Genomic DNA, 27,955 nt, shown 5'->3' on the forward strand with positions numbered 1-27,955 from the left:
TCCATGGCTGTTGGCAGGCTTGGCTGCAGTATGTGGGTAGAGTGCCCATCAGTGCCCCCGGAGGACCATGCCCACATACTACATGGCACTATAGGGGGTGATAGAAGTGCTTTGTTACCATGGCTATGGAGCCCTGGCACATTTCACTGTCGTTAACATGGCATGGTTATTTAGACCTAATCTCTGCCGGGCTAGGTCTGAGGCCTGCCCAGGATTTGTAATCCAGGTAAGGTTTTGATGAGCTTCACAGCATATTCAAGACTGTGTCTTTGTGTACACGCTATACCTTACTGCTTTTGGTTTTGTGCAAATTGATTAAATATTGATAAAGGACAAGGAGTCATTCTAAGGTTGGCTCTGTAGTTGAAACTGATAATCACAGTTGCATGTGCACTCTCTCTCTCTCTCTCTCTCTCTCTCTCTCTCTCTCTCTCTCTCTCTCTCTCTCTCTCTCTCTCTCTCTCTCTCTCTCTCTCTCTCTCTCTCTCTCTCTCTCTCTCTGTCTCTTTCTCTCTCTCACACACACACACACACACCCTTGTGTTCAGAGCAGTGGTTTGGCTTACAGTAAATCATGCGTTAAAAGTCGAATTACCCAGGTGAAGCATCACTGTGTGTTTGTTGTCTGGTTTTTATTGAGTTATCTGGCACTTTATTTAAAGTGCCTCTCTGTCGGTATCACAGTGACACTCCGGAGGCTGGGATGATCCAGGTGTGTGTGTGTGTGTCTGCGTTTGTGTGTCTAAAACCATTGAGGCAAGACATTAGTCAAGATTCATGATTGTTGTTAACCTTAAAGCCACGTGACGTTTTTCATGACATTACTGCATTCTCAAACAAGTAGTTTGTATCCACTGCATATTCAGGTTTTTTATTCATGGTTTTATTTTGTAACGAGCTTGTGGCCAAAATTCTTTGTTCACACAATAGCCCTGTTCTCGTCTCATTGATGAAACCCATTTTTTTTTTGCAAAACTGTATTTCACTTGAGGGCGCTGTTGTGCTGTACAAAACTGTGGTAGTTCACTGCCCGTGATACCTGTACACTGTACACCATTAGAACGCCCCATAACTGCTTGTCTTTATGTCCTCATCCAGCTGGTGGCGGCAAAGTGTTGTGAAACCCCTGTCCCGTTGCCTAGAGACAGCTGGCTGTGCGCCAGACAGGTGTCTGCAGAAAGAGGGCAGCTCTGACGAGATGTATAGCAGCTTTTGAGGGATTTCCAAAGAAAAACTATGATCACCCCACATCTCTACGAAATCGAACTAAAGTACACCAAAATCATGCGTATGAGTGTGTGTGTGTGTATGTGTGCATGTGTGAGTGTGTGTGTGTGTGTGTGTGTGTGTGTGTGTGAAAGAGAAAGTGTGCCTTGCTGTCTGTCAACGACGCATAGCCTATCATCTATCAAGAAGGGGTAGGCCTAGATGATCCATCTAATCCTGCTTCTTGTACCCGAGAAAGACGTCGATATATTGAGTGATAGCGACTCTGCTTTTGTGTTATTGTTAGAGGCTTTGCGGCGTCCTCGCACAGGCCAGGATTTTGATTAAAAAAGATCAGGTCTGGTTCAAATGGCCATTCCTTGTTGATTTGGAACAAGGTCAAAAGTTCACAGTCTGAATCTCAGCCACAGAGAAAACTAAGGGAATTGCACCAGTGAAGGAAACGATTTTTAAACTCCGTTCTATATAGAACTATTTGTATCAACTGGAGAGCCTTCTAAACGAAGGCTCCAGGTCCATAAGATTCAATTTTAAGTAAAAAAATTAAAACATATACGTATCCAAAACGTAAAGTTTATATCTGTAAACTTTTTTTAATTTTTATTCATAATTGTTTGATGCATAGATAAATAAATCATTAAAAAAACTTATTGCATCATTACAATTCAATAAGTATTCACATTTGTTCTAATTAATCGTGCATCTTCTCGTCTGCCTGGAAGTAGGCTACATGAACGATGAGCATCGTTTTTTTTATCAAAACGATTGATGCCTTTGGGAAATGATGATCATTGAATCCAACGACCTAATAATAACAATGTTGACAGAATGGCCATTTCAGCGTCTTGGTCTCTCGCGGGCGTCTCTGGCTATTACCTGAATTGCACCTGCAAGCGTCATCACTACTTGTCATACACACACACACTAGCCTACACACACAGCGCCGGGTGCGCGCATCGGTAACATTCTCTGCTTGATAGGAATCGGATTGCACTGAACAACCGGACAGCACCCTGATCTTAAGTCTGATCGGCGTTAACGGGCGCTTCTCACAGGTTAGGTCGACCCATACCTTTTCTTCCGTAACTTTGATGGGGACTTCGACAACAGGGAGGGAAAATGCCTGTGATGAAGGGATTATTAGCTCCACAGAACACCTTTCTGGACACTATAGCCACAAGGTTTGACGGCACACGTAAGTTTATTTTGTATTTTGTTGGTGTACTCTTTCCACCGTTTTATGTAATTGCACATACTTACAAATATTTGTCGTTTCATGAACAACCAAAGATGGATTTTCCCACATGTGAAGGCTTAATTTAAAGTAATTTATCCCAGGATTTTAATGTTTTCTTTTGGTTTGCAAGGCTAGCGTGTGTTAACCATCAGATTTAATATTGTTTCTAATTAGTTGTATAATTAAACGAGAGCAACAGAGCAACTTAATTTCCAGACAAAGATAAAGTTTGTCGTAAGTAAATAAGTATTATTTTGCTTGCCGCAAGTGAGCGCGCCTTTACTACAGCTGGATGATCAGCACCATGGACAGCAACCTGTCACCGCGCGAGATTAGGGGTTTCCCTCCACGCGCGCTCAATCAAGATAAAAACAAGATTCAAGGTGACTCTTGAAATCCTTTGAAAACCAATTCTTTTTGTCGAATCACTGCAGTTCTCTCAAACATATGTTCATCGAACAGCCAAGTTCATGTTCTATTAAATACACATGTTTATATGTGCCTTATTGGAAATAATAAAACACTTGTTGGTCTACAAGGGCCTACAATTTGCTTGGCCAGCTCATAGCCTATAACTATAAGCCTTGGCCTATTATTTATACAATTATTTTATAACTTTGTCTTACATAAGAGCCTTCTATCCCCACTATCGCACATCGAGGGCTGTACTTCGACACAGAATATAACAGAATATCCTCAATAGTAAATGAACACTCACAATACTCGCTCCCAGGCCGCCAGGACCCGTGGTGATTGTGATGTTCCTCCCGCGGCTTTCAGTAGCAGTCACATCTATCAAAATTAATTGGTCGGCGGCAACAATACAGCAGGTATTTTTCCCGTGGCGGAGGCACACACAGGATTCCTTAGGAATGGCCCTTTTCTCTTCCCACCTCTTCTTGCCTTAGCCACGAGTTGTTGTTTTGTATATACATCGATAATATGAATCATAGTTGTAAGGAAACTCTGAAACTCTAAAATACCATGAAATTACATTTTATTCATTTAGCCGATTTTTTTCCGCAAAGCGAAAAGAATGTTCCTTACAGAAAAATACAGAGCATGATGGATGAAATCTTTCAACAAGGATCACATCTTACAATAGCAAACAATTTCGTGGGATCACTTTCTTGACTGTGGTACCGATCTTGTCCATGAACCAAGTTATCCTGTTACGATGAGCTATGCATAAAAAAACTAATCTAAACTTTTTGACCTAGGTCGAGACCTGGCACCACTGTATGGTATAGACTTGTAGGTCAATCCCACTCCCTTAGCCCAGTTTGGTCAGACGGGTAGCCTCTGCTTCCTCTGGAACATTCTGCATTTCCCTGCTCTAATTCTGCTGTGTGATAAATGACTCTCGTCGGAGTAGCGTCAACACTGACTAACAATAGATCTTGTCTTCATTTGAGTTTTACAAACATTAAGCCCCTACGTTGAGTGCTAAGGCTGTATGCTACATGTTGAGGTGAGCGATAGCTGCACACAAGAGTAAAGGGCCTGATAATAATGGTTCCACCAGGGCAGTTAGCTCTCCCTGCACGACCAGACCCCAGTGAATGAAAGCCTGTCCTTGAGGTGCAGGAAGCTGAAATGAACAGCGGTTTAAACGTAAGATGGAGTTAAATGGAACCAGTGATGCCTGACGACACAAATTGGGTTTGGTGACCTGGTCAGATGGAAATATAAACAGGGTCTGGATCAGAACGGGTGAGGCCTTTTATGTCACAATGGTGTTTAGTCCAACTCACGGTTAGCCTCTTAGCCCAAACAGGTGAGAAACACGGTTGAAATAATTTCTTCCACATACAAATCAAAACACCTTTATTTCCATTTAGCGCTGGCTTGATGTTGACGCGGCATCGCAAGACAGATGGTCCCCAGTCACATTCCCTGATGTTCCTAAATGGTTGGTCACAGGTAATTCACAACTCCTGGGACGTGACTGGGCTGGCTGGAATAAGCAGCCAGTGCATCCCTGAAGGGGGCATTAAGGTGTCAGTGTGGTTGACATCCCAGTCATTAGGTTAGACTCCGCCCGTCTCTGCTGCCAAGTCATTAATGTGCACATAATGGCTGTTCAGATGAGGACTGGCAGGTCTGGCTAGGAGGAGGATCGTGGCTGTTGGCCTGCTACTGGGGCTGCAGATCTCCTTGTTATCTACATGACAGACCCAGGTGCTGCTGGTTCTAAAACAGCTCAAGTCGAGAGTGAAATCCCTGTCTGACCTCAACTATCTCTGCTCTGCGACCTTGCTTTGTAAGGATGAATGGGACATTTGTAGTTGGTCACTGGCCTCCGCAAGCATCAAGGAGGATGTGCGATTCTCTGGCAGCTCGTCGTCGGCATGGAGAGAGCATGCACGAGGTGTGGGCGGCAAGCTTCACCAATGTACAGTGATGCACATGAGCATAAACCAAGGCTTTTCACCCCTGTTCCTGGCGATCGACTGTCCCGTGAGTTTCAATTCCGATCCAAGTTGACAAGCTTGATCATGTTGATTCCAACAGGGGTTAAGAGTGGAAACCTGCATGAGTGTAAAACTCCAGGAACAGGTTTGGACAGCCCTGGCATGAATGGTTGGTTTTGAATTCAGACTGTGTAGCGGAAGCCCCTTCAGAACACTGTGAAACTTGTTCCGTTGAACAAGCCCTCTGTGTTGCTGTGTCACCATCATTGCAAGATATTGCGAGAGACTATTTTCTCTGCTCTCTGCACACAAAAGTACCACCACCACCAGGCAGGTAATTACTGTGACATGCACACGCTGCTTCTCAGAAAAGGTGTGTGTGCATTGGCAACAGCACAGTGGAAGGAGTTGTCTGTGTGTGTGTGTGTGTGTGTGTGCGAGGAGAAAAGTGTATAAACAAAAATGTGTATATACTGTTTGGATGCAGCCTTTGAGTGAGTGTGTGTGTGTGGTGTGTATGTATGTGTGTGGAGAAAGATGTATGAACAAATATTTGTGTGTACGGTTTGGCAGCAGCAAAAGTGTGCAAAGAGTTTGCAAAGTGTCAGTGTGAGTTTGTGTGCACAAGTGTGTGTGCTTAAATTTGCATTATATCAGCATAAATTTGTGTGTGTGGGTACAGTATGTGTGGTGAAGAGCGTAGCATTTGACTGCCATCCGGTGATTAACGTTTCTTAAAAGAAGCCTCTCTAATTAAGTTGTTGAAGATTTGCCTGGGGATCCGAACAATGATTAAGAGCAAATAAGTGCCTCAACTTCTAAACCTCTATTCAGCCCACTGTCACAGAGTTACCCCAGAGTCAAGGCCCTCTTCTTGAGGGGAGTGTGCAGACAGACCTGCGTTGATGTTATGACCCATCCTAGAGACAAAGGTAATTAGGAAGTTTGAGAAAAGAATCGAAAGATGTCTCGCCCCTTCAGAAACTGTCTCACCCTCCAGAAGTGGTCTCACCCTGTGGAAGTTGGCTTACCCTTTCAAAACGATCTCTCTTTCAGAAACCGCCTCACCCTTCAGTAGCAATCTCACTCCTGGTATGCTTATACCAGGAATGTCTGGTTTCCTCGTGCTTTGCTCATCAGAAGTTGTTTGCCTTGAAAGACAATGCCAGAAAGATGATCTCTATGATTTGTAGTTTGTATTGAGAGGTGTCCTCAGGTCACCATTATCCTAGTGTAGCTCACAACAGTAAGATCCATTCTCCACTGACACAGTTGCTGGAGGAGGAGAATGTGTGTGAGATGTTGTTTTCCTCAGCATGGAACTGACTCCACAACACCTCAGTCTGAGGACAAAGCAGGGAGAAGGGGGCAGAGAGGGAGGGGACAGGGAGAAGGGGGCAGAGAGGGAGGGGACAGGGAGGGAGGGGGCAGAGAGGAGGGGGGGGCAGTTCATTTGGGCGGCTCCCCTGTCCTAGAATCTTCGGGGAGTTCCGTACAAGTGTGTCTAGAGCTACCGAATCGTGTCGCCTCGGTTACAGGCCTAATTAATAATTTCATCCCCAAATCATTATCTCTAATGAACTGTCCAAAACTAGCAGCAAACAGTGTTTCATGAATGGAAGTCTGGGCCAAGACCCACTAAGCCATTTTTAGATTTAATTGTTTGAGAGAGAAATATATAGAAGAGAGAAAGACAGAGAAGGGGGAAATTGACGTGTGAAGTAAATGTGGAGACTAGAAGCAAGAGAGCTGTGAGGCTGAGTGGCAGAAAGAGACAGAGAGGAGCATGTGCAAGTGAAAAAGATGGGAAGACGAGATACAAATTGCAGGAAGTGAGCAAATGAAACAAGTTCAGTTATATTCATGTAACTATGAGCCAGTAGGTTTCAATATTAGAAAGAGAGAGATACAGCTACCTTATATATGTGATAGTTTGTCTGATTTGCAGTCTTGCTACAAGAAGAGCATTTGTCAGTACTGAATGTGTGTATGTCTCTGCGTGTGTTTGTGTCACAGAAGTTAATTGTGTAGTACCGTAGTAAACTAGGTTATCTCGGTGTGAGTGTGGTTGTAACTATGGTTACCTTGGACTGACTTTGGCGGACGTCGCCTTAGGGTGGGGCCTCATGCACCTGGCATGTGACCGCTCTCTTCTGCACATGCTCAGATGGATGTGAGGGACTGCAGGGATGAGGAGGGAGGGAAGTCTGGGGGAAACTCCACTCACTCTTTTCTCGTCATCTCTTCATCTCCGTTGTTTCACAGCTTGGTCTCGCCCTCTTTCTCCTATTACCTTCAAGTGTAGCTCGTTCCACAGGTCTCTCCCGCCCCCTCACCTCTAGGCTCTGTTTTGATATCTACTTTTCTCACCTGCCTCTCCGTCCATCTCTCTCTCCCCATGTGTCTGCCTGCCGCTGTGTCCTTCTCGTTCCCCTTCACTCCCTCTCTCCCCGTCGTGGTTAACCCACACCGAGCACTCGTGTTCCCTAAATAGCCCAGGTGTTGCTGCTCGTGATGGGATGGGGGTGCCAGGAATGTGGAGATGAAAGTGGATGGGGGGTGGGGGGGGGGGGGGTTGGTGGTTTGTGTTATAAAACACAAATCTAGGGCAGGGTGTAGACTTATACGCACACACTGATACACACAAGTCAGTTACTGTACCTGATGTTGCAATTTGTGTTGTCACATAGTCCCTGTGACCAACCTAGTGGTGCTGAGAAATGACAGATGGGTCCTGCAGACTTCTGAGCGTGCATCAGACTGCCTGTGGCCCAATAACAGGGTGTATGTGGGCTGGAATTTGGAACTAATGTTAATAAGCACTAGTTAATTAGTAATAAAGCCTCAGTAAGTTAGTAAGTCTTAACACATATTCATGTTAATAAGTCTTTTATAAGGGTTAAGACACTTATAAGATGAAACGTTTCTTTCTTTTTTTCTCCAACTTTATTTTAAAACTTTTTCAGCTTTATTGAGATAGTGTCAAAGGTGGGAGTACAGCAGATCAATGTAGGGGAGAGGAATGGGAGGACATTAAGGAAATCCCTGTGTTAGGGCCTAAGTCTACGTGCCATCCACTCTACTAGGTGAGCCACCAAGGCTTCTTCGTTAGTTCCCCCTCTGTTAGTTCCACACGAAAGTTTACCTCCATGTTTGCTCTGGGATTACTGCTGCCTTACCAGCGAGCATTCATCCTTTCAAACTGAACCTGCCCTGAGCGAAGCAAAGAATGTTTAGCGCAAAAGTGTGACACATTTGGGTGCCTCTGTCTTTACTTGTCCCTCTCTTCTCTTTTCTCTCTCCATCTCTTCTCTCAATCATTGTCTGACATTTTGATCCCCATGTCTTCCCCTTTATCCTGCTCTTCCATTTCACCTCTGCTCTGCCCCTTTCACCTTCATTCTCTCTAACTATCTTAGCCGTTCTACCTTACCTTTCGCCCTCCTTTTTTTCCCCTCTTTCCTTTTTCCCATCCATACCTCGCTCCATTCCTCTCCCCTTCCCTCACTTCTATCCTTCTCTCTCACGATTCCCTTCTCTTTCGCTCTCTATTCCTGACATCCGTCTCTCTCTCTCTCTCTCTCTCTCTCTCTCTCTCTCTCTCTCTCTCTCTCTCCCTCTCCTCCTATCCCTGTGGGGCAGCTGTCAGGCAGTAGTGTGAGCACAGGGGGAGATGATCTATGGGCTCCCACACCGGAGCAATTAGGCATAAAGATTCAAAAGAGAGAGAGAGAGGTAGGGGGGAGAGAGAGATATAGAGAGAAAGAGTGAGAGAGGACCAATAGGACAGAGGGATGAGAAAATAGATGAAAGAAAAGGCTGAGGGAAATAAAGCTGTGGTCTTGGTTGGTGGTTGAGAAAATAACAAACGAGAAGAGGTTGAGAGTGAGAGGGGAGACGTCGGGAAGCTGCGAGGTTTTGAAAACCGTGTAGGAAGAGGATTTACGGCTAGCGTGGCTTGGAGACGGAAAGAGATGGAAGGCCATGTCGGAGAGAGCGATGTTGAGAGAGAGAAGAGAAGTGAAGGGTGGAGCGCTTCAGAGGAGGGGAAGGAGGAAGAGTAATTAGGCAGCAGCATCCTAAACAGTAGGAGGGAGACACAGAACAGCTGGGAGGTGATGGAGGGAAGAAGGGAGCAGCGCGGAAGACTTGCTCTGCACTTTCTCAGCCCAAAGAGCGTGCAGGGTTGGGGGTCAGATGGGGTTGAGGTCAGGGCATAGATAGGGTTGGGTATGGGTGGGTGGGTGTTGGAAGGGATGAGATAAGGATCCTGTAGGAGTTGGTGGGGGGGAGGACAATGAGGAAGCAGCGATGAGATGATAGGAAGGTGTGGTTTGAAGGGAATGAGAGAACTATTCCTAACTTCCTCGCTCGGTTTCCCTGGGATCACGCCGAACGGTCTGAAGCCTCCTCTGCCTCAAATCAGTCTAGTGCTGGAATACAATCTGTCCCATTACTGAGCAAATCACATCCAGATGGTGCTTTACTGTGTGTTTGAGTGTGTTTGAGTGTGTTTGTGTGTGTGTGTGTGTGTGTGTGTGTGCGGGCATATTGAACCCACGTGCACGAGTGTGCATGCCTGTGTGTACAGGTGTGCCTGTGTGTTGAGAGTGAGATAGAGAAAGGGTGAAAGAGACAGCTGTGTATTTGGCAAAAATGAGCAAGCAGTACTAACTGATAGCCCAAAACCCACACAAAGCACTCGAACACACAAGCACAGAGACTGCTGATACTAGAATGTCAGTTACCCCTAAATATCCCCATAGTCTATGAAGGCTAACTCTGAAGGCAGTTATACAGTGATCCTCCAAGGGCAGTGGGAATGAGGGGTGGGGGGGGGCAACGGGGAGGGGTCTGTTAGCCCCTCTGAGACACCCGCTACTGTTTGTCTGCTGGTAGTCAGCGTCTACAGACTAAAGAGTTTCACAGACAGAATGCTGCTCTGACAGCTCTTCCCCAGACTCAGACCCCATCTGAGAGAAAAGATTGTCCGGAACTTTCTGCTGATGCAAAAACCAAAACAGTCTCAATGTTTTGCTCGCCTGACAGGAATTTTGAATTGTGGAGTTAGGGGGTGTGGAGATTCTACCACCGTATAAAAAGGTGATTTTTTTTTGTACATTTCCGTTGAGGGACATGAACATGTTTTCAACCTAAGAATTACCACAGTTTCCTTCTGGAAAAGGTTGACAGGCGACATAAAACAATTAAACATTGTTTGATGGTGAAATCGAAATTATTGAGCCATAAAATTGTTTTTTTTTGTTACACGGTTCAATAGAAACAAGAACAGGTAAAAGAATGAAACACACTTTTTCCTTTCCTCAATTTGGGTCTTACATCAACATATTACAATGTGTCACGATAATGAATGGGTTTCGGTTGAAACAGCTGGTCTAGATCAACTGGGCTACTCATTTGGAGGTTGACACAAGTAGGCCATTTACCGTTTCAGCTCAAAGTCCTTTATTCATGTTCCTAACCTCAACCAGTAGCCAGTAGCTCACGGCGTGGAAGTTATACGATATACCGTTTCAAACACGGAAAATCATCCTGAATTCCATCATGTCGATGATTCTCCCTCTTCCCCTCCATGGCCTTCCATGAGTCCTTTAGTCCCTCCTCCTCCTGACTCCTAGTCCCTCATCCTCCTGACTCCTAGTCCCCTCATCTTCCTGACTCATAGTCCCCTCATCCTCCTGACTCCTAGTCCCTCATCTTCCTGACTCCTAGTCCCCTCATCCCCCTGACTCCTAGTCCCTCATCCTCCTGACTCCTAGTCCCTCATCCTCCTGACTCCTAGTCCCTCATCCCCCTGACTCCTAGTCCCTCATCCTCCAGACTCCTAGTCCCTCATCCTCCAGACTCCTAGTCCCTCATCCTCCTGACTCCTAGTCCCTCATCTTCCTGACTCCTAGTCCCCTCATCCTCCTGACTCCTAGTCCCTCATCTTCCTGACTCCTAGTCCCCTCATCCCCCTGACTCCTAGTCCCTCATCCTCCTGACTCCTAGTCCCTCATCCTCCTGACTCCTAGTCCCTCATCCCCCTGACTCCTAGTCCCTCATCCTCCAGACTCCTAGTCCCTCATCCTCCTGACTCCTAGTCCCTCATCTTCCTGACTCCTAGTCCCCTCATCCCCCTGACTCCTAGTCCCTCATCCTCCTGACTCCTAGTCCCTCATCCCCCTGACTCCTAGTCCCTCATCCTCCTGACTCCTAGTCCCTCATCCCCCTGACTCCTAGTCCCTCATCCTCCAGACTCCTAGTCCCTCATCCTCCTGACTCCTAGTCCCTCATCCTCCTGACTCCTAGTCCCCTCATCCCCCTGACTCCTAGTCCCTCATCCCCCTGACTCCTAGTCCCTCATCCTCCAGACTCCTAGTCCCTCATCCTCCAGACTCCTAGTCCCTCATCCTCCTGACTCCTAGTCCCTCATCCCCCTGACTCCTAGTCCCTCATCCTCCTGACTCCTAGTCCCTCATCCTCCTGACTCCTAGTCCTTCATCCCCCTGACTCCTAGTCCCTCATCCTCCTGACTCCTAGTCCCTCATCCTCCTGACTCCTAGTCCCTCATCCTCCAGACTCCTAGTCCCTCATCCTCCAGACTCCTAGTCCCTCTGGATAAGTCGCTCTGGATAAGAGCGTCTGCTAAATGACTAAATGTAGTCCCCTCCTCCTCCTGACTCCTAGTCATCTCGTCTCCTCGCTCCAGACAGCAACTTCATCCTGGCCAATGCCCAGGTGTCGCAAGGGTTCCCTATCGTCTACTGCTCCGATGGCTTCTGTGAGCTCACGAGCTTCTCCCGTGCCGAGGTCATGCAGAAGAGCTGCGCCTGCAAGTTCCTGTACGGCCCCGAGAGCAGCGAGGGCGTCATCCTCAGCATCGACGACGCGCTGGAGGAACGGAAGGAGTTCAAGGACGAGATCATGTTTTACTCCAAGACAGGTGAGAGGACGGGAGGAGGGTGTGTGGAAAGGTCAGTGGTGTCTTCTCTCTCTCCGTATAGCAGACCGCTGACACAATCCAGCTGGACAGGTCTAAACTAAATGTCTGATGCTTGAGAAGTAGGTTTACACCCGGTTTTCCTGTTTTTTTAAATACCATTCAATCTGCAACAACGCTGATATTTCTTAGCCAAATCCAGCCCACTAGTGGTAATAGCATCACTTAGCCAACCTTATAGCCTCTGGTTATTCAGTCATCTAACAACTGTGGTTTGATAATAAGTCTGGCTCCATTTGCATGTGGATTTCAGACACATCACAGCTAGAGTGCTCCATGAAATGGAGGGCGTTTTCCTCGGGCTATTTCAGAGGTTTCCATATTTAAACACAGCCTGCTTGGTTGAAGGAATGGATTTAGGAAATGGATGGATGGATGGGTCCATTCAGTGGCCAGTTCTCATTAAAACTCAATTTACCATAAGCTATCAGTCAGAAACGGCCAGCCATCATTACTTAACACTGAGACACATTAAACTTTAATATCGCTCAGCTCAGTGTAGGGCCCACTCGCGTTTCCTCCTTTTCATTCTTTCATTTTCACCTTTTGCCTTTTTCCTCTCTGTCTCTCTCCCACACACACACTCACACACACTCACACACACTCACACACACTTAATTTTCTCTTCTCCTTTTTTGGTGAGTTTCGGTACAATTACAAAAGGGTTAGTTGGTTTCTTTGTCTGTGAGGGAGATCTGCCAAAGATGTATCCTCAGAATCAATTCCAGAATGTGTGTTTGTGTGTATTTGTGTGTGTACATGAGTTTATTTGTGTGTCTTTTTTTGTGTGTGTGTCTTTGTGTATTGTGTGTGTGAGAGAATGTGTTAATTTGTGTATGACTTGGTGTTTGTGTACGCGTGTGTGTGGGCACAAGTGTGTGTGTGTGTGTATGTGTGGGCACAAGTGTGTGTGTTCTCCCTGTTCCTCATACAGCAGCAGCAGGGATTAAGTCATTACAAGCAGAGAAGGTTTAGTGAGCAGGAGGAGTGATCTCTTTAGGAAATCCCTCCTGCGCTCTAATCACACTAGTCCTGTCTGTCAGAGCCAGGTCACGTGTTCACAGGTCTGAACTCACACACACACACACACACACACAAAATACACACATCCCACACTTGTTACACTCTCTCACATGACCTGCAAAATCCTTTTTTGCACCAATGAAGAGATGAAGACAGGACTTTTCTGTGCCTTCTGAGCCTTCTGTGAAATGTGCCCTCAGAGAGAGAGAGGTTCATCAGAGCTGGTGAATCCACAGGGAACTGGGCTGTTCCAGGCTCCTTCCTCCATCCACAGAATTCCCGGATCAGAATAATGCGTCTTCTGGGATTACAATGAACTTTAAACACTCGCACTTACACACACTTACACGGATGCTTTCACAAAGACACGCAAACAGTACACTCGCCCTTCCAACACCTCCACCACTTACCTGTCTTAAGTTCTGGCTGCATTAATGTAACATGTGTGTGTGTTCTCTACAAAGGGGTGCTGTTCTGGTGTCTGCTGGACATCGTTCCAATTAAGAACGAGAAAGGAGACGTGGTTCTCTTCCTGGCCTCCTTTAAGGATATCACAGACACCAAAGGCAGAAGATCCATCCCAGAGGAGAAGAAAGAAGGTCAGTTTAACATGTGTGTCATTGTGTGAGTGTGCTCTCGTAGTTCTATTTAGTTGCTTTCATTACTGGAAATAACACAAAACAACGACTCATGACTATTTCCCTCCGTCATAATTAAGTACTTGTTCCCACAGAAGAAATGGCTGAGGCTGCATGCTTTAGCATGAGACGAAAGCCTGAACATAATGACTGTGGGGTTCTTAATGAATTTGGTGTTGTTTTCCCTCCAAGACATTTGCATTTTTATGCTGGGATCTCGATAGAGAAAACTGCAAGGGAGGAATTCGCCAGACCACACTCAGGTCACCTTAGTCCAGGGGAAACCCACACACACACACACACTCACGCCAACATGCACACACACACACACACGTGCACAAGCACACCTCAGTGATAACCCAGTTAACTCACAGTCTGTCTGTCCCCGAGGCAGATTGGACAGTGTGTGATAAACAGGGGAACCCACACCTCTGTCCCCCCCCCCCCCCCCGCTCTTTGTCCCTTCCCTTTCCTCCACATCACCTTCTCTCCCTCACTGTTCCCTCTATCCTTAGACTAGGAGTCAGTCCTTACTTTGTTCTCTGTTCCCTCTATCCTTAGACTAGGAGTCAGTCCTTACCTTGTTCTCTGTTCCCTCTATCCTTAGACTAGGAGTCAGTCCTTACCTTGTTCTCTGTTCCCTCTATCCTTAGACTAGGAGTCAGTCCTTACTTTGTTCTCTGTTCCCTCTATCCTTAGACTAGGAGTCAGTCCTTACTTTGTTCTCTGTTCCCTCTATCCTTAGACTAGGAGTCAGTCCTTACTTTGTTCTCTGTTCCCTCTATCCTTAGACTAGGAGTCAGTCCTTACTTTGTTCTCTGTTCCCTCTATCCTTAGACTAGGAGTCAGTCCTTACTTTGTTCTCTGTTCCCTCTATCCTTAGACTAGGAGTCAGTCCTTACTTTGTTCTCTGTACCCTCTATCCTTAGACTAGGAGTCAGTCCTTACTTTGTTCTCTGTTCCCTCTATCCTTAGACTAGGAGTCAGTCCTTACTTTGTTCTCTGTTCCCTCTATCCTTAGACTAGGAGTCAGTCCTTACTTTGTTCTCTGTTCCCTCTATCCTTAGACTAGGAGTCAGTCCTTACTTTGTTCTCTGTTCCTTCTACCCTTAGACTAGGAGTCAGTCCTTACTTTGTTCTCTGTTCCCTCTATCCTTAGACTAGGAGTCAGTCCTTACTTTGTTCTCTGTTCCCTCTATCCTTAGACTAGGAGTCAGTCCTTACTTTGTTCTCTGTTCCCTCTATCCTTAGACTAGGAGTCAGTCCTTACTTTGTTCTCTGTTCCCTCTATCCTTAGACTAGGAGTCAGTCCTTACTTTGTTCTCTGTTCCCTCTATCCTTAGACTAGGAGTCAGTCCTTACTTTGTTCTCTGTTCCCTCTATCCTTAGACTAGGAGTCAGTCCTTACTTTGTTCTCTGTTCCCTCTATCCTTAGACTAGGAGTCAGTCCTTACTTTGTTCTCTGTTCCCTCTATCCTTAGACTAGGAGTCAGCCCTTACTTTGTTCTCTGTTCCCTCTATCCTTAGACTAGGAGTCAGTCCTTACTTTGTTCTCTGTTCCCTCTATCCTGAGACTAGGAGTCAGTCCTTACTTTGTTCTCTGTTCCCTCTATCCTTAGACTAGGAGTCAGTCCTTACTTTGTTCTCTGTTCCCTCTATCCTTAGACTAGGAGTCAGTCCTTACTTTGTTCTCTGTTCCCTCTATCCTTAGACTAGGAGTCAGTCCTTACTTTGTTCTCTGTTCCCTCTATCCTTAGACTAGGAGTCAGTCCTTACTTTGTTCTCTGTTCCCTCTATCCTTAGACTAGGAGTCAGCCCTTACTTTGTTCTCTGTTCCCTCTATCCTTAGACTAGGAGTCAGTCCTTACTTTGTTCTCTGTTCCCTCTATCCTGAGACTAGGAGTCAGTCCTTACTTTGTTCTCTGTTCCCTCTATCCTTAGACTAGGAGTCAGTCCTTACTTTGTTCTCTGTTCCCTCTATCCTGAGACTAGGAGTCAGTCCTTACTTTGTTCTCTGTTCCCTCTATCCTTAGACTAGGAGTCAGTCCTTACTTTGTTCTCTGTTCCCTCTATCCTTAGACTAGGAGTCAGTCCTTACTTTGTTCTCTGTTCCCTCTATCCTTAGACTAGGAGTCAGTCCTTACTTTGTTCTCTGTTCCCTCTATCCTTAGACTAGGAGTCAGTCCTTACTTTGTTCTCTGTTCCCTCTATCCTTAGACTAGGAGTCAGTCCTTACTTTGTTCTCTGTTCCCTCTATCCTTAGACTAGGAGTCAGTCCTTACTTTGTTCTCTGTTCCCTCTATCCTTAGACTAGGAGTCAGTCCTTACTTTGTTCTCTGTTCCCTCTATCCTTAGACTAGGAGTCAGTCCTTACTTTGTTCTCTGTTCCCTCTATCCTTAGACTAGGAGTCAGTCCTTACTTTGTTCTCTGTTCCCTCTATCCTTAGACTAGGAGTCAGTCCTTACCTTGTTCTCTGTTCCCTCTATCCTTAGACTAGGAGTCAGTCCTTACCTTGTTCTCTGTTCCCTCTATCCTTAGACTAGGAGTCAGTCCTTACCTTGTTCTCTGTTCCCTCTATCCTTAGACTAGGAGTCAGTCCTTACCTTGTTCTCTGTTCCCTTTCCCTACATGCTCCTTACTTCCTACTTTACCTTGCTTGTTCTTTTCCTGTCATCTTTCCCTTCCTCCTTTTTCTCCCCACCTTTTCCTTCTTTCTCCCCCTCGCCCCCCCCTGACCTCCCTGGTTATAAAGTGAGGGAAAATTCATTAGATCTAAAAATAGGCGTTGGTGTGCTCCTGCCTTGTCGTGTCCCCCAAGGCTGGCGGGGTTATGGATGAGGCCTGTCTGCTTGCTTCGTCTGGGCTCCACCAACACGCACACTCACACACGCATGCACTCACACACACACACACACACATACATTATACTCATATGTAAAGTATCAGTACATTATGTCTGTGAAAGAATATGCAACAGACACACAAACACACACAAACACACTAAAAAGTGCAAATACTACCTAGTAAACTGTGGATGCCAGACAAAAGCAGTTATTATTCTTTAAAACTCATATTACTACAGTAATATCCCAAGAGTGATATCTCCCCTACGGTGGTCTCCTCCTATCCTGTGGGTAGAAATGGAAGTCCACATCCAGCAACAATAAAGTGCCCCCTTCCATTACCAAGCTCCTCCATCACCTCAAATCATTACAGTGGGGTCTACATAACTTCATCACTCCAGATCTCCTCCACAAGGACACACACACACACACCCGCTAACGGAGACACGGTGCAGTGTGTTTGGTAGATTCAATTGAGGTTTTAGGAAGTTCAGCTGCTGTTCCATGGTCGTGACTCAGGAGTCGCAGTGGGACAGGATGTTCTGAGGTTGTTACACTGTGATGGACTGTGTTACATCCTGGGCCCGACCAGTCCAATTCTCCACCATCCTATAACAAACACCTGACACCTTACCAGACCATAAAAGTTACTTACTAAAAGAAACGTTTACAGGTGTTAAAGAAGATACAGTTTAATACGTAGTCACGCAGAGTAACATTATAAACTGAACAAAGGGTGACTATATATTTACTTGAGGGTTTAAATAAAGAGAAATAACACTACAAAACTGAAAAATTACACTACAAAAACCTTTTTCAACCAAATTGCTCTTTATTTAAGTCTGAATATTGCTCCTGCAGGTACATTCAACTTTTACATTTCATTTTTTAACTGCAGTTAAATATTTAGTGCTTCACTTCACATAATGACTTTTTCCATTTATCCCTGGGGGCCAAGCAAATTGAGCAATAACAATTCTCTTCCCATGTGTTTGTGTGCATCGTTGTGTGTGTGTTTGTGTGTGCGTGTGGATGTTCTTGCGGGTGTATATGTGCTTCCAAGTTTCTGTGAGTGTCTGTATTTTTGGAACGCGTGTGCCTGTGCATGCATGTGTGTGTCTGTGTCTGTCTGTTCATTCGTGCCTGTGTGTGTGTCTGTCTGTTCATTCGGGCCTGTGTGTGTGTCTGTCTGTTCATTCGGGCCTGTGTGTGTTTGTGTGTGTGTGGCGTGTTTTCAGAGCGCAGGCCGGGCAAGATAAAGACTGGCTCCCCGTTCAGTTCGGCTCGTCTGAGAAGCAGCACGGTGCTGTACCACATCTCGGGACACCTTCACAGCAGGGAGAAGAAGAAGAGCAAAATCAAGATCAACAAGGTAGCACACTGAACTGAACACCCACACCACCTCCACCACCCACAGCTGGTCACGGGGCGTGGCTCCAGGGGGCTGGTGAGAGAGGCGGGGTGGGTAACATTGTGAGCACAGCTTTGCGTTGTGGTCTATTAAGGGGTGTTCCTTTACTGTCACGTGGTTCCCCAACCTGAACCTCAATTCAAACCACCGATCCCAATCCGTCGTCACAACTCGACATCGGCGATCCCTCGTCCTTGCTGGTCGTCATGCTGACGTCATCTGTCCATCTCTGTTTTTGACCAATCACAGAATGTGTTCGGGGACCCCCCCGCCCTGCCGGAGTACAAAGTAGCGGATGCCAAGAAGTCCAAGTTCATCCTGCTCCACTTCAGTACCTTCAAGGCGGGCTGGGATTGGCTGATCCTGCTGGCCACCTTTTATGTCGCCGTGACGGTGCCCTACAACGTGTGTTTCATCGGGGACGACGATCTGACCCGCAGCACCACCGTCAGCGACATCGCCGTGGAGATACTCTTCATCATCGGTGAGAGAATGCGTGCGCGTGCGTGTGTGTATACACCTATCCTATCGCATCACAGATCGATGCTCCTTAACCTTATCTCATCTAAATCTCCCTCTCTACACATCCATCTGTGGTCCGTCTCCCTCGCCCGCCCCGCCTTCCCGCCCGTCAGACATTGTGTTCAGTTTCCGCACGACCTACGTGAGCAAGTCGGGTCAGGTGATCTTCGATGCACGGCTGATCTGCATCCACTACATGACCACCTGGTTCATCATCGACCTGGTGGCCGCGCTGCCCTTTGACCTCCTCTACGCATTCAAAGTCAGCGTGGTGAGTGATCTGATTGGCTAAGCCAGGTGCCTAATAGCATCCACTGTTGTCATGTTGACATGGCAGAGTCACTGTGTACATCTAGAGGTGACTGCAAATCCATGAAAAGATTTATGAATGATGTGAATGTATTTCTTACTGACATACGTCACATTTATAGGATTATGCCGAGATGAAGCTGTGGTAAATAATGGTTTTGTACCATACGTTACAGGTCTCATGACTGATGACCAAATATTGTTGGGACGATAGTCCTCTTATCTACCCTGTCGTCTGTAGGACCTCATCACAATGACAGCAGAATTGATTGTTACATAAACAATGATTGTTTCAATGCGGTTTGACTCAGCATACCTCAAACAGCTGCAGAACCCTAATCTTGTAGCCTACCTTAAAAACGATTATACTCTCCTATTAAAACACTTCCTGGTGAGTTGGAGTGAGAAGGATTTCTCCTGTGAGATGTGTAGTGGGCAGAGAAATGTATCACTTAGAACAAGGACACTCAGTGGATGAATATTCTTACTGTGTTGTCATTGGCTGAGTTATATTACCCAATGGAAACACAGCTCTTCACAGCAGATTTGGAGGATGCTGGGAGTTTTGGTCTCTAGTCTCTCTAATTGAAAGAAATACAATAGATTGGACACACACACACACACCAACACCACCCCCACACAGACACACACACACACCCACACACACAGACACACTGAGGGCGACCAAACACGTCCGTGTTTCCTCATCCCATGAAAGAGCAACAAGAAATCACCCCCGTTCCATCGGGGGTCATTTAAACTGGAGCAAGAAGGAGCGAAGGAGAGAAAGAAAGGGTGCATCCAAATGCAGAATACAGCAGCTAGAGATTGTGGAAGAGGTGAACGACCGATCATGGAAGAGAAAGCACAGAGGAGAGAACATGGGAGACGGCATTCTGCCACCTTTTTTTTTAAACAACAGCATAAGGAGAGAGTTTTTTTTTTTTTTTTTACACAGTAGCTGGTGGACTTGAGGGAGACAGACAATGACAGACAATGCACAACCGAAGGACCAAGTGCTCAAGAGAGACTTGTGTAAGATAGTGAACAAATGACAGGGTGCTGCAGGCAAGAGGCCTGGCTGCTTCCAGACTCTATTTGTGGAAATACCATGGCGTCCCAGCGGAGAGGGGTGTGGGGCGCGACGGCACTGGGGCACAGGCTGGGGGGACGCCAGGGGGGCGCAGGGGCGCCTGGTAATTGCTGAGCCGTTTGAAGTGATGTCCCCTGCTAAGGCTCTGGGCCATATTTCACCAGAATGAGTTGAGGGGCCCTCTGTGCTATCATCCTCAGTCTCTCCTTTCTCCCTATCTCCCTTTCTCCTTTTCTCTCTGTCTTGCTTTCAATGCCTTCTTTTTCATTTATTTTTAAGGTTGCCATGTCTACTTGCCATAACTTATATCCCATACACCAGGGAGGGTCACCAAAACCAATATGAGGTTCTCTGACTGTTCTCTGAGATGTCATTATTACACAGAGTCCGGAGGCACCATGCTTGTTTATTAATCCTTTAATTTTGTCTCCATTAAACTTGGATGGATCCTGGAGGGCTGGTTGATGAGCAAGTGTCCTACCAGCTCCCAGTATGACTCTTTATGGTTGTCTTAGTAATACCCTTTGCAACTAATCAGAAAACAAACATGGCGAGTCCAAACTTCCTGATTGGATCGTATAGTGCTGGAGGCGTGGCCTGAGGGCGAAAGATAATGAACTGTGCAGCACCGCCTTAGCAAACCAGCAGTGGTGGAAGAATACTAAATTCTACCCCTGATGAGCAGCAAAAATGGAATAGTGGAAAGTGTGTGTGTGGGGGAGAGTGGATGGGGGGGGGGGGGGGGGGGGGGCGAATGAATAGAAAGTAGAAGAGAGGATGAGTGAGAGATGTATAAATCATATCTTTCTCCTCCAGAGTTAGAAGAGTATGGTGTCTGACAGTGCTCTCTCTCTCTTTCCCTCTCTCTCTCTCTCTCTCTCTCTCTCTCTCTCTCTCTCTATCTGTCTCTCTCTCTCTGTCTCCTTCTCTGTCTCCTTCTCTGTCTCTCTCTCTCTCTCTCTCTCTCTCTCTCTCTCTGTCTCTGTGTCTCTCTCTGTCACACCCTGCTCCTGCTGGTTAAGGGCGCCTGATAGATGGAGGAGAGGAGCCACAGACCCCCAGGGCTCCAGCAGATTTATTATCCCTCATCCCCCCACCCTGACTATGTCATCTATATGGTGCCCCTATTCATCATCATATAGATGAAATGAGTCTGCATAGAGCCTACATAGCTTGACATACAGGAAGTGGGGGGAATTGCTTAAAAACACCACCAATCACATCATGTTTATTGTCTTTCCCTGTCTGTTATATTCAGTTCCTTCTTTTTTTCCTATCGTTCTCCTCCCTTTGTTTCCTGAGTTCCCCCCCCCCCATCTCTTTCTGTTACCTTGCTACACAATTACTGTCCCACTTTCTGCCTTGCTTTTATCCGTTTCCTCCTCTAATCCTCACAAGCAAACCCCCTGCCTCACACACAGGCACTCACACACACACACAGACACGCGCACGCACACAAACACACATTCACGCTCGCATTCAATACACACGGCACTAACTACAGAGAGACACACTCACACTCCAGGGCTCTCCCTGTAGTGTGTGTGTGTGTGTGTGTGTGTGTGTGTGTGGTTGAAGGGATCAGAGGAGCTTCCATGATATACCTCTATTAGACAGGAGCCTAAGGAGTGGGTGCAGAGTGGAGGACATTCACAACACCTCCACGGCTGAAGGAGGTGAGGAAGGAGCCACAAGGAGCAGAGCTAGAGAGAAAGAGAGGCAGACAGAACAAGAGAGACAGAGGGAGGTTGGGAGAGAGAGGGGGATGGGGAGAGAAAGATAGACAGAGGGATAGGGAGAGAGAAAGAGAGAGAGAAATACTGAGGGAGGGAGAGCGAGGGTAAAGGTGGTTGTAAGAGAGGAAAAGAGTGGACTGGGATGAAATGGAGAGGGAAAGACATGCACACACACAACACACACACACATGTGGGGCCGTACATGATGGTCATGATTGCTATTTTACACTGAAGGACACCTTGTTCACTGAGTTGATATTTCTACAAGACCGGTCTCTCAATATAGAACCGGTTCCAAAGTTTGAATTCAGTTGACTCGACGGATGGAGTGAGACAGAAATGAGAACATGACCAGTTCTCACTTTGACCTCAGAGCTGTGGTCTCTTTATGGCTCCCTTCTAGTTTATATATGTATCACCTGACTCTTTATGTTTTCTGTGTGTGTGTGTGTCTGTGTGTGTGTGTGTGTGTGTGTGTCTGGCTCTGTTAAACCGTGTGTGCCTCTGGTTTATCGCTGCTCTCCCGTGAGCTTTACCGTCTGCCAGGGCGACAAAAGGGAAATTGCTGTTCACTTTCAAAGCCTTGTTAAAACGCTGCTTCGTGTGTAGGCTTGCATGCTGGGAGGAAATCGCTGTGCTCCCTCTCTGACATTGCCTTCAGCAGCAAGATGTAAAATGTCAGGATATGAGATGGGTTGAGGATGTGTAAAGCTTCACCGCTGTAAGGGAAAAGAAGTTGTCGACCACTTGTGAGACTGCTGTACGTGACTGCTACAGCTCTATACAACCCACAGTTGTAGACAGCAGTTGATGATGATGATAGTTAAGAGGATTATGATGACGACGATGATGTCGATGGTCATGAGAAGAATGATGTTGATGATTATGATCACAGTGGCGAAAGCAATGACATAAGTTGATGACGAATCGTCAACCAATCGTCCGTGAACTCCTTCAAGGGTTGGAACCGTCAGACTCGTCACCAGCCCTTTAACGCTCCCCTGCCCCGCCCTGCCCCGCCCCGCCCTGCCCCGCCCCGCCCTGCCCCGCCCTGTCCCGCCCTGTCCCAGGTGTCCGTGGTGCACTTGCTGAAGACGGTGCGTCTGCTGCGCCTGCTGCGCCTGCTGCAGAAGATGGACCGCTACTCCCAGCACAGCACGGTGGTCCTGACTCTGCTCATGTCCATGTTCGCCCTGCTGGCCCACTGGATGGCCTGCATCTGGTACGTCATCGGCAAGAAGGAGATGGAGGCCAACGCCTACTCCTGGGACATCGGTAAGTTGATTGGTCGAGTCGGGAATGATGGATCGAGGAGGATATCTGCGAGCGATTGATTGTATCCGAGGGCGATGTTAGGCGGGGGTCAATTTTTGCATTCAGGATATTAGTGAGTAAGAAGCTAGTAATGGCTTTTCATGTGTTAGCGGGTGGCTTGTCTTGTCTTAGCGGGGTTGAAGGTTGGCAGCTACTTGTGTCTGAGGGAATCAATGATAGGACTTCCAGTTCCAGGAGCCAGCAAAGGTAGCCATGAATGAGTTAGTAGTGATGTAACCGGAGGTAACATCATTTCCTGTGTCTACCTTTGTAAGCTTCACCGCTAGCACCTCCCTGGCCTTAATTGCTCAATTAATTCATTTTTATTGATCTTCATTCCATCGATTCCTAATGAGAGCCCAGAATGAAATAATCACCTGAAAGAAAACGAATGTGTCAGTGAGTCTAAAAAGTGGTTTGTGTTAATTTGTTTAATCTGTGTATTCACTTATTTCTCAGTGTTTTGATTGAGTGTTGAGGGGATTCCTAATGTAATGACTATGGTGAAGACCTTCTTCCACCTCTCCCACACTGCATAATGAGACCCCTAGAGCTGATTCCTAGTCAGTATCGATAATCCTGCCCTATTCTCAATTACACCCCCAGCCGTCTCCAAACTGATTCTGGGTCAGTATCGATGGGACCATGAGAAGGGATACAGCTGTTTTTTTATTTGTTTTTTTTTCTCTCCCAATTACGACGTCTCAAAGTCATAAGCTGGTCTGGGGTCAGCGTTCGAGTCGGAGTATTAATGCTCCGTATCCCAATTACGCTCTTCTAAATCTGATTTGACACCAGCGGGCGCGAGCCCAGGGGAGCTCCATCCAATTACCATTCCTCAATGTCTGCTGAAGGTCTCCTGGGCACGCCGCCTCCACGCTGGCGTCACACAGACAGTCCTGATCTGGCCCAGGATCAGATCTGCCTCTCAGACACCTCATAGCTCTCATGTATGGATCGGAGGTACCCCTGGTCCTGATGCAGCTCCTTTAGAGCTATGCTGTTATCTACAGTTCTGTAGACTGAAAACAGTGGTTTCCACTGATCAAATTGGTCTCATGCTGGGTCTACTTTTTTGTCGGTTTATCCATTTATCAATACATCAACCCATCAATCCATCGATGTACCCAACCCCATCCATCCATCCTTCAAACCATTCATTAATCCATCAATCCACCTATGTACCCACCTCCATCCATCCATCTTTCAATATATTCGTTCATCCATCCATTCATCTTTCAATATATTCATTCATCCATCCATCCGTTCATCCGTCCATCCATCTGTCCGTCCTCCAGGCTGGCTCCATGAGCTGGGGAAGCGTCTGGAGTCTCCGTACGACGCCCTGGAGATGGGGAACGGGACGGGGGCCAGCGGGCCCTCCCTGAGGAGCGTTTACATCGCCTCGCTCTACTTCACCCTGTCCAGCCTCACCAGCGTGGGCTTTGGCAACGTCTCCGCCAACACCGACGCTGAGAAGATCTTCTCCATCTGCACCATGCTCATCGGAGGTGGGGGACGCTCACGCCTCGGCCACGCTGGCACGCGCTCAGTTTCAGGCACTGCCTCTTAGTGTTTGGTCAGGGTGTCATCGTTTGACAAAGAGTATTGCTAACTAGCTGATTACAGCAGATGTGATCTGGCTTTAGCTGGTGCAAACTGGATTCGTTTTGGTTTTTGATTGAAGTGAGGGCGCAGTAGCAGGGTGCTCTCTGTGGAATCTCCCCATATTGGCTGTGTTAAATGTCCCTGGTTGCCTGAGGGCAGTTACACCCTCATCGCTCTCTCTCACACACACACACATACTGGTGTATGCACCCAAACACACACACACACATATGCGTGTACATACCCACGTGCACAGATAAACGAACACACACACCTCCAATTTCTCCCCTGTGTGTTACTAACGTGAGATGGAAACAAATACACAAGGCTCCTATCCAGATTGATAGTGGAGCATAGGTCAGACGTGGTGGTTTAGTGGGAGAAATTGGATTAGAACTGTTGCCCCAAGTGGGAAGAGGGGAAGCAAATAAATAATACTCCCCAGCTTGTGCTAATTGCACCACACGGTACAGTCTGTAGTATGTCTCTGTATAGATTATGTTTAAACAACATTCAGACAACAAATGCACAATTAAAACAACATTCTCTTGTTTCTTTCTATTTACACACATGCCTCTCTTTTCTCCTCTCCCTCTCTCTTTTCTCCTCACCCTCTCTACCTTTCTTGCTGCCCCCCCTCCCTCTGTCTCCCCCCAGCTTTGATGCATGCCCTGGTGTTTGGTAACGTGACAGCCATCATCCAGCGAATGTACTCGCGCTGGTCCCAGTACCACACCCGCACCAAAGACCTCAAGGACTTCATCCGTGTCCATCACCTGCCCCAGAGTCTCAAACAGCGAATGCTCGAATACTTCCAGACCACGTGGTCTGTGAACAACGGCATTGACTCGAACGAGGTACTCACACACACCTCACACACACCATATACACACACACCTCAAACACACACCTCACATACACATACCTCACACACACACCTCACACAACACACACACACTTCACACACACACTTCACACACACACTTCACACACAACTCACACTCATTTTTTCACTGAAAGTTTTCTATTTACAATATGGAAAGTGACAACATTGCAATTCACCAATCAATAATGTATCCCGTGTTGCTGAGATGAGTTTGAAGTGATCACACTGGTGCTAATGGGAAAAGCTAATGGGAAAAGCCAGCCACATTGTGATTGGATTCTATAGGGTGTGTAGTATTGGTGTCAGGAGAGTCTTTAAGGGTTAACGTCTTGTTGTATATTTGCGCTTATGTCAGTTTGTGGGGGATGGAAAGAGAGAGTGAGATAGGAGGAAGGGAGGATGGGAGACAGAGATCTAGGAGAGAGAGAGAGAGAGAGAGAGAGAGAGAGACAGAGACAGAGACAGAGACAGAGACAGAGACAGAGACAGAGAGAGAGAGAGAGAGACAGAGACAGAGACAGTGACAGAGACAGAGACAGAGACAGAGACAGAGACAGAGACAGAGACAGAGACAGAGACAGAGAGAGAGAGAGAGAGAGAGAGAGAGAGAGAGAGAGAGAGAGAGAGAGAGAGAGAGAGAGAGAGAGAGAGAGAGTACACGTAAGTGAAGTGAAAGTCTGTCCATAAACAGAAATTGACGGGGCTGCCACTGAAGGAGAGGAAGAGGACAGGGAAGGCAGTGACAGAGACAGAGGCTTGAACATGCCGGTCCTGCCCCCACCCAGAGGAGACCTGTTTACCTGGGAGACTCTGTAACAGAGATGGAGTGATGGATCACAGACATATGAATTATAAATGGGACTGTTGATTATAAAGTCAGCCTGGCTCTGATGAGTCATTGATCACACTTGTCTACACATCTCTGCCCGGACAAAGACATGTCATAAGACGTTTCGACTTTCAGAAGTGTGATGGCGACAGTGTGGGTGTTCAATGTTAACATTATCGGGTGGTGTAGATGGATGTGTGATACTGTATTTCCGGTGATATGTAACCAGAGTGTGGTTACCCTCTGCCAAGGTCTTCCTCCAAAACCTGGGTCCAACAAGAAGGGTTGAGGAGTTAAGAGGGGGGTCTTTTACAGCAACATCTTTCTCGCACCACCTCATTGATGCTCTTTAACGGCCCCTCTCTCCCGCCATCAAGCTGCTGAAGGACTTTCCTGACGAGCTGCGCTCCGACATCACCATGCACCTGAACAAGGAGATCCTGGAGCTGTCGCTGTTTGCCTCAGCCAGCAGGGGGTGCCTGCGCTCGCTGTCCCTCCACATCAAGACCACCTTCTGCGCCCCGGGGGAGTACCTGCTGAGGCAGGGAGACGCCCTGCAGGCCATCTTCTTCGTCTGCTCCGGGTCCATGGAGGTGCTGAAGGACGGCATGGTGCTGGCCATCCTGGGTGAGACAAGGAGAGAGGAGAGGAGAGGAGAGGAGGGGAGAGGAGAGGAGGGGAAGAGAGGAGGAGAGGAGGAGGGGAGGGGAGGGGAGGGGAGGGGAGGAGAGGAGAGGAGAGGAGAGGAGAGGAGAGGAGAGGAGAGGAGAGGAGAGGAGAGGGGAAGAGAAGAGAAGAGAAGAGAAGAGAAGAGAAGAGAAGAGAAGAGAAGAGAAGAGAAGAGAAGAGAAGAGAAGAGAAGAGAAGAGAAGAGAAGAGAGGAGAGGAGAGGGGAGGAGGTAGGAGGGGAGAGGAGAGGGGGTCAGGGGTGGAGGAAGGAAGAGGGGGCTACAAAGATGTCAGCCACTGGTTGAAGTGGGTGGAGAGGTGAAGTCTAAATGGGATTAGACATGAGACAGTTGAGGCAGTATCCCGCTCACCCACCACTTGCTGTCTGCATCCAGACAGAGTAGCATTCAGAGACAGTCATATTCAGACAGAGTTACATTCAAAGAGCAAAACGTTTAGACCGAGTTACATTTAGAGGGAGTTCCGTTCATTTTGCGGGCCCAGTGTTACAATGATACTGTAAGTCCCTGTGTGTGGTGCCTTTTTGTTTGTATTTGTATGTGTTTCAGAATGTTTTTGTTTACTGTGTACAGAAAATCATACTGCTGCGTTTGGTTTCTGTTTTGTTTGTTCATGGTGCTATACGTGTTAACATCTGAAATGGAGACGTGCATGCGTGTTTACTAGCCTGTGTGTCGTGGTGTATGTGTGTATCAGTTTAACAGGGAAAACCGTGTCTCTAAGCTCTCCTGCTGACTGTGCAGAAGGTCAGGCTGACATTGATTGTGTGGAGAAAGGTAGAAGTCAACAGCGTTGTCACACCAACTCAAACCCTGTCCCTGCCACAACAGTAAGCCAAGCAAAGTGGCACACGATAGAGATGGATAGAGGGCTGAGGAAAAGGCATGGGAGAAGAAAGAGACAGAAAGACAAAGAGAGAGGGAGAGATGGAGGGAGTGTTGGCACAACAGGCGAGAGAGACCGGGAAACAGAAAGACAGGGAGAGAGGGAGGAGAGAGTAAAAAAGATTAATAGAAACATTGAGGTAAATAGAGAGGAAGAAAGGGAAGAAAGTATAGAGGGAAAGGTAGAGGGAGATCATTACCCATACCCAGCATGCCCCACTGTCTCCCTGAGTGCTTGGTTCAGAACACTTTTATCAGAATTAACAGGATTCAATGTTCCCAATGAT

General features: G+C 47.0%; 1 protein-coding gene across 1 annotated transcript in view; it reads left to right on the top strand.

Annotated features, from left to right (window-relative positions):
- The first annotated feature begins 2,346 nt into the window (after positions 1–2,346).
- Positions 2,347–27,955, top strand: part of kcnh8 (potassium voltage-gated channel, subfamily H (eag-related), member 8) — a 31,538-nt gene continuing 5,929 nt past the window's right edge. Inside the window, exons 1-11 of the mRNA XM_047019709.1 lie at positions 2,347–2,422; positions 11,591–11,824; positions 13,369–13,503; positions 17,625–17,758; positions 18,047–18,281; positions 18,433–18,590; positions 22,528–22,732; positions 24,070–24,282; positions 25,037–25,236; positions 26,472–26,721; positions 27,528–27,613. Of these exons, the coding sequence (XP_046875665.1) occupies positions 2,347–2,422; positions 11,591–11,824; positions 13,369–13,503; positions 17,625–17,758; positions 18,047–18,281; positions 18,433–18,590; positions 22,528–22,732; positions 24,070–24,282; positions 25,037–25,236; positions 26,472–26,721; positions 27,528–27,613 (1,926 nt within the window). The remainder of the gene's footprint in view (positions 2,423–11,590; positions 11,825–13,368; positions 13,504–17,624; positions 17,759–18,046; positions 18,282–18,432; positions 18,591–22,527; positions 22,733–24,069; positions 24,283–25,036; positions 25,237–26,471; positions 26,722–27,527; positions 27,614–27,955) is intronic.

Source organism: Hypomesus transpacificus, chromosome 4, assembly GCF_021917145.1.
Source record: "Hypomesus transpacificus isolate Combined female chromosome 4, fHypTra1, whole genome shotgun sequence".
NCBI classification, from domain to species: domain Eukaryota; kingdom Metazoa; phylum Chordata; class Actinopteri; order Osmeriformes; family Osmeridae; genus Hypomesus; species Hypomesus transpacificus.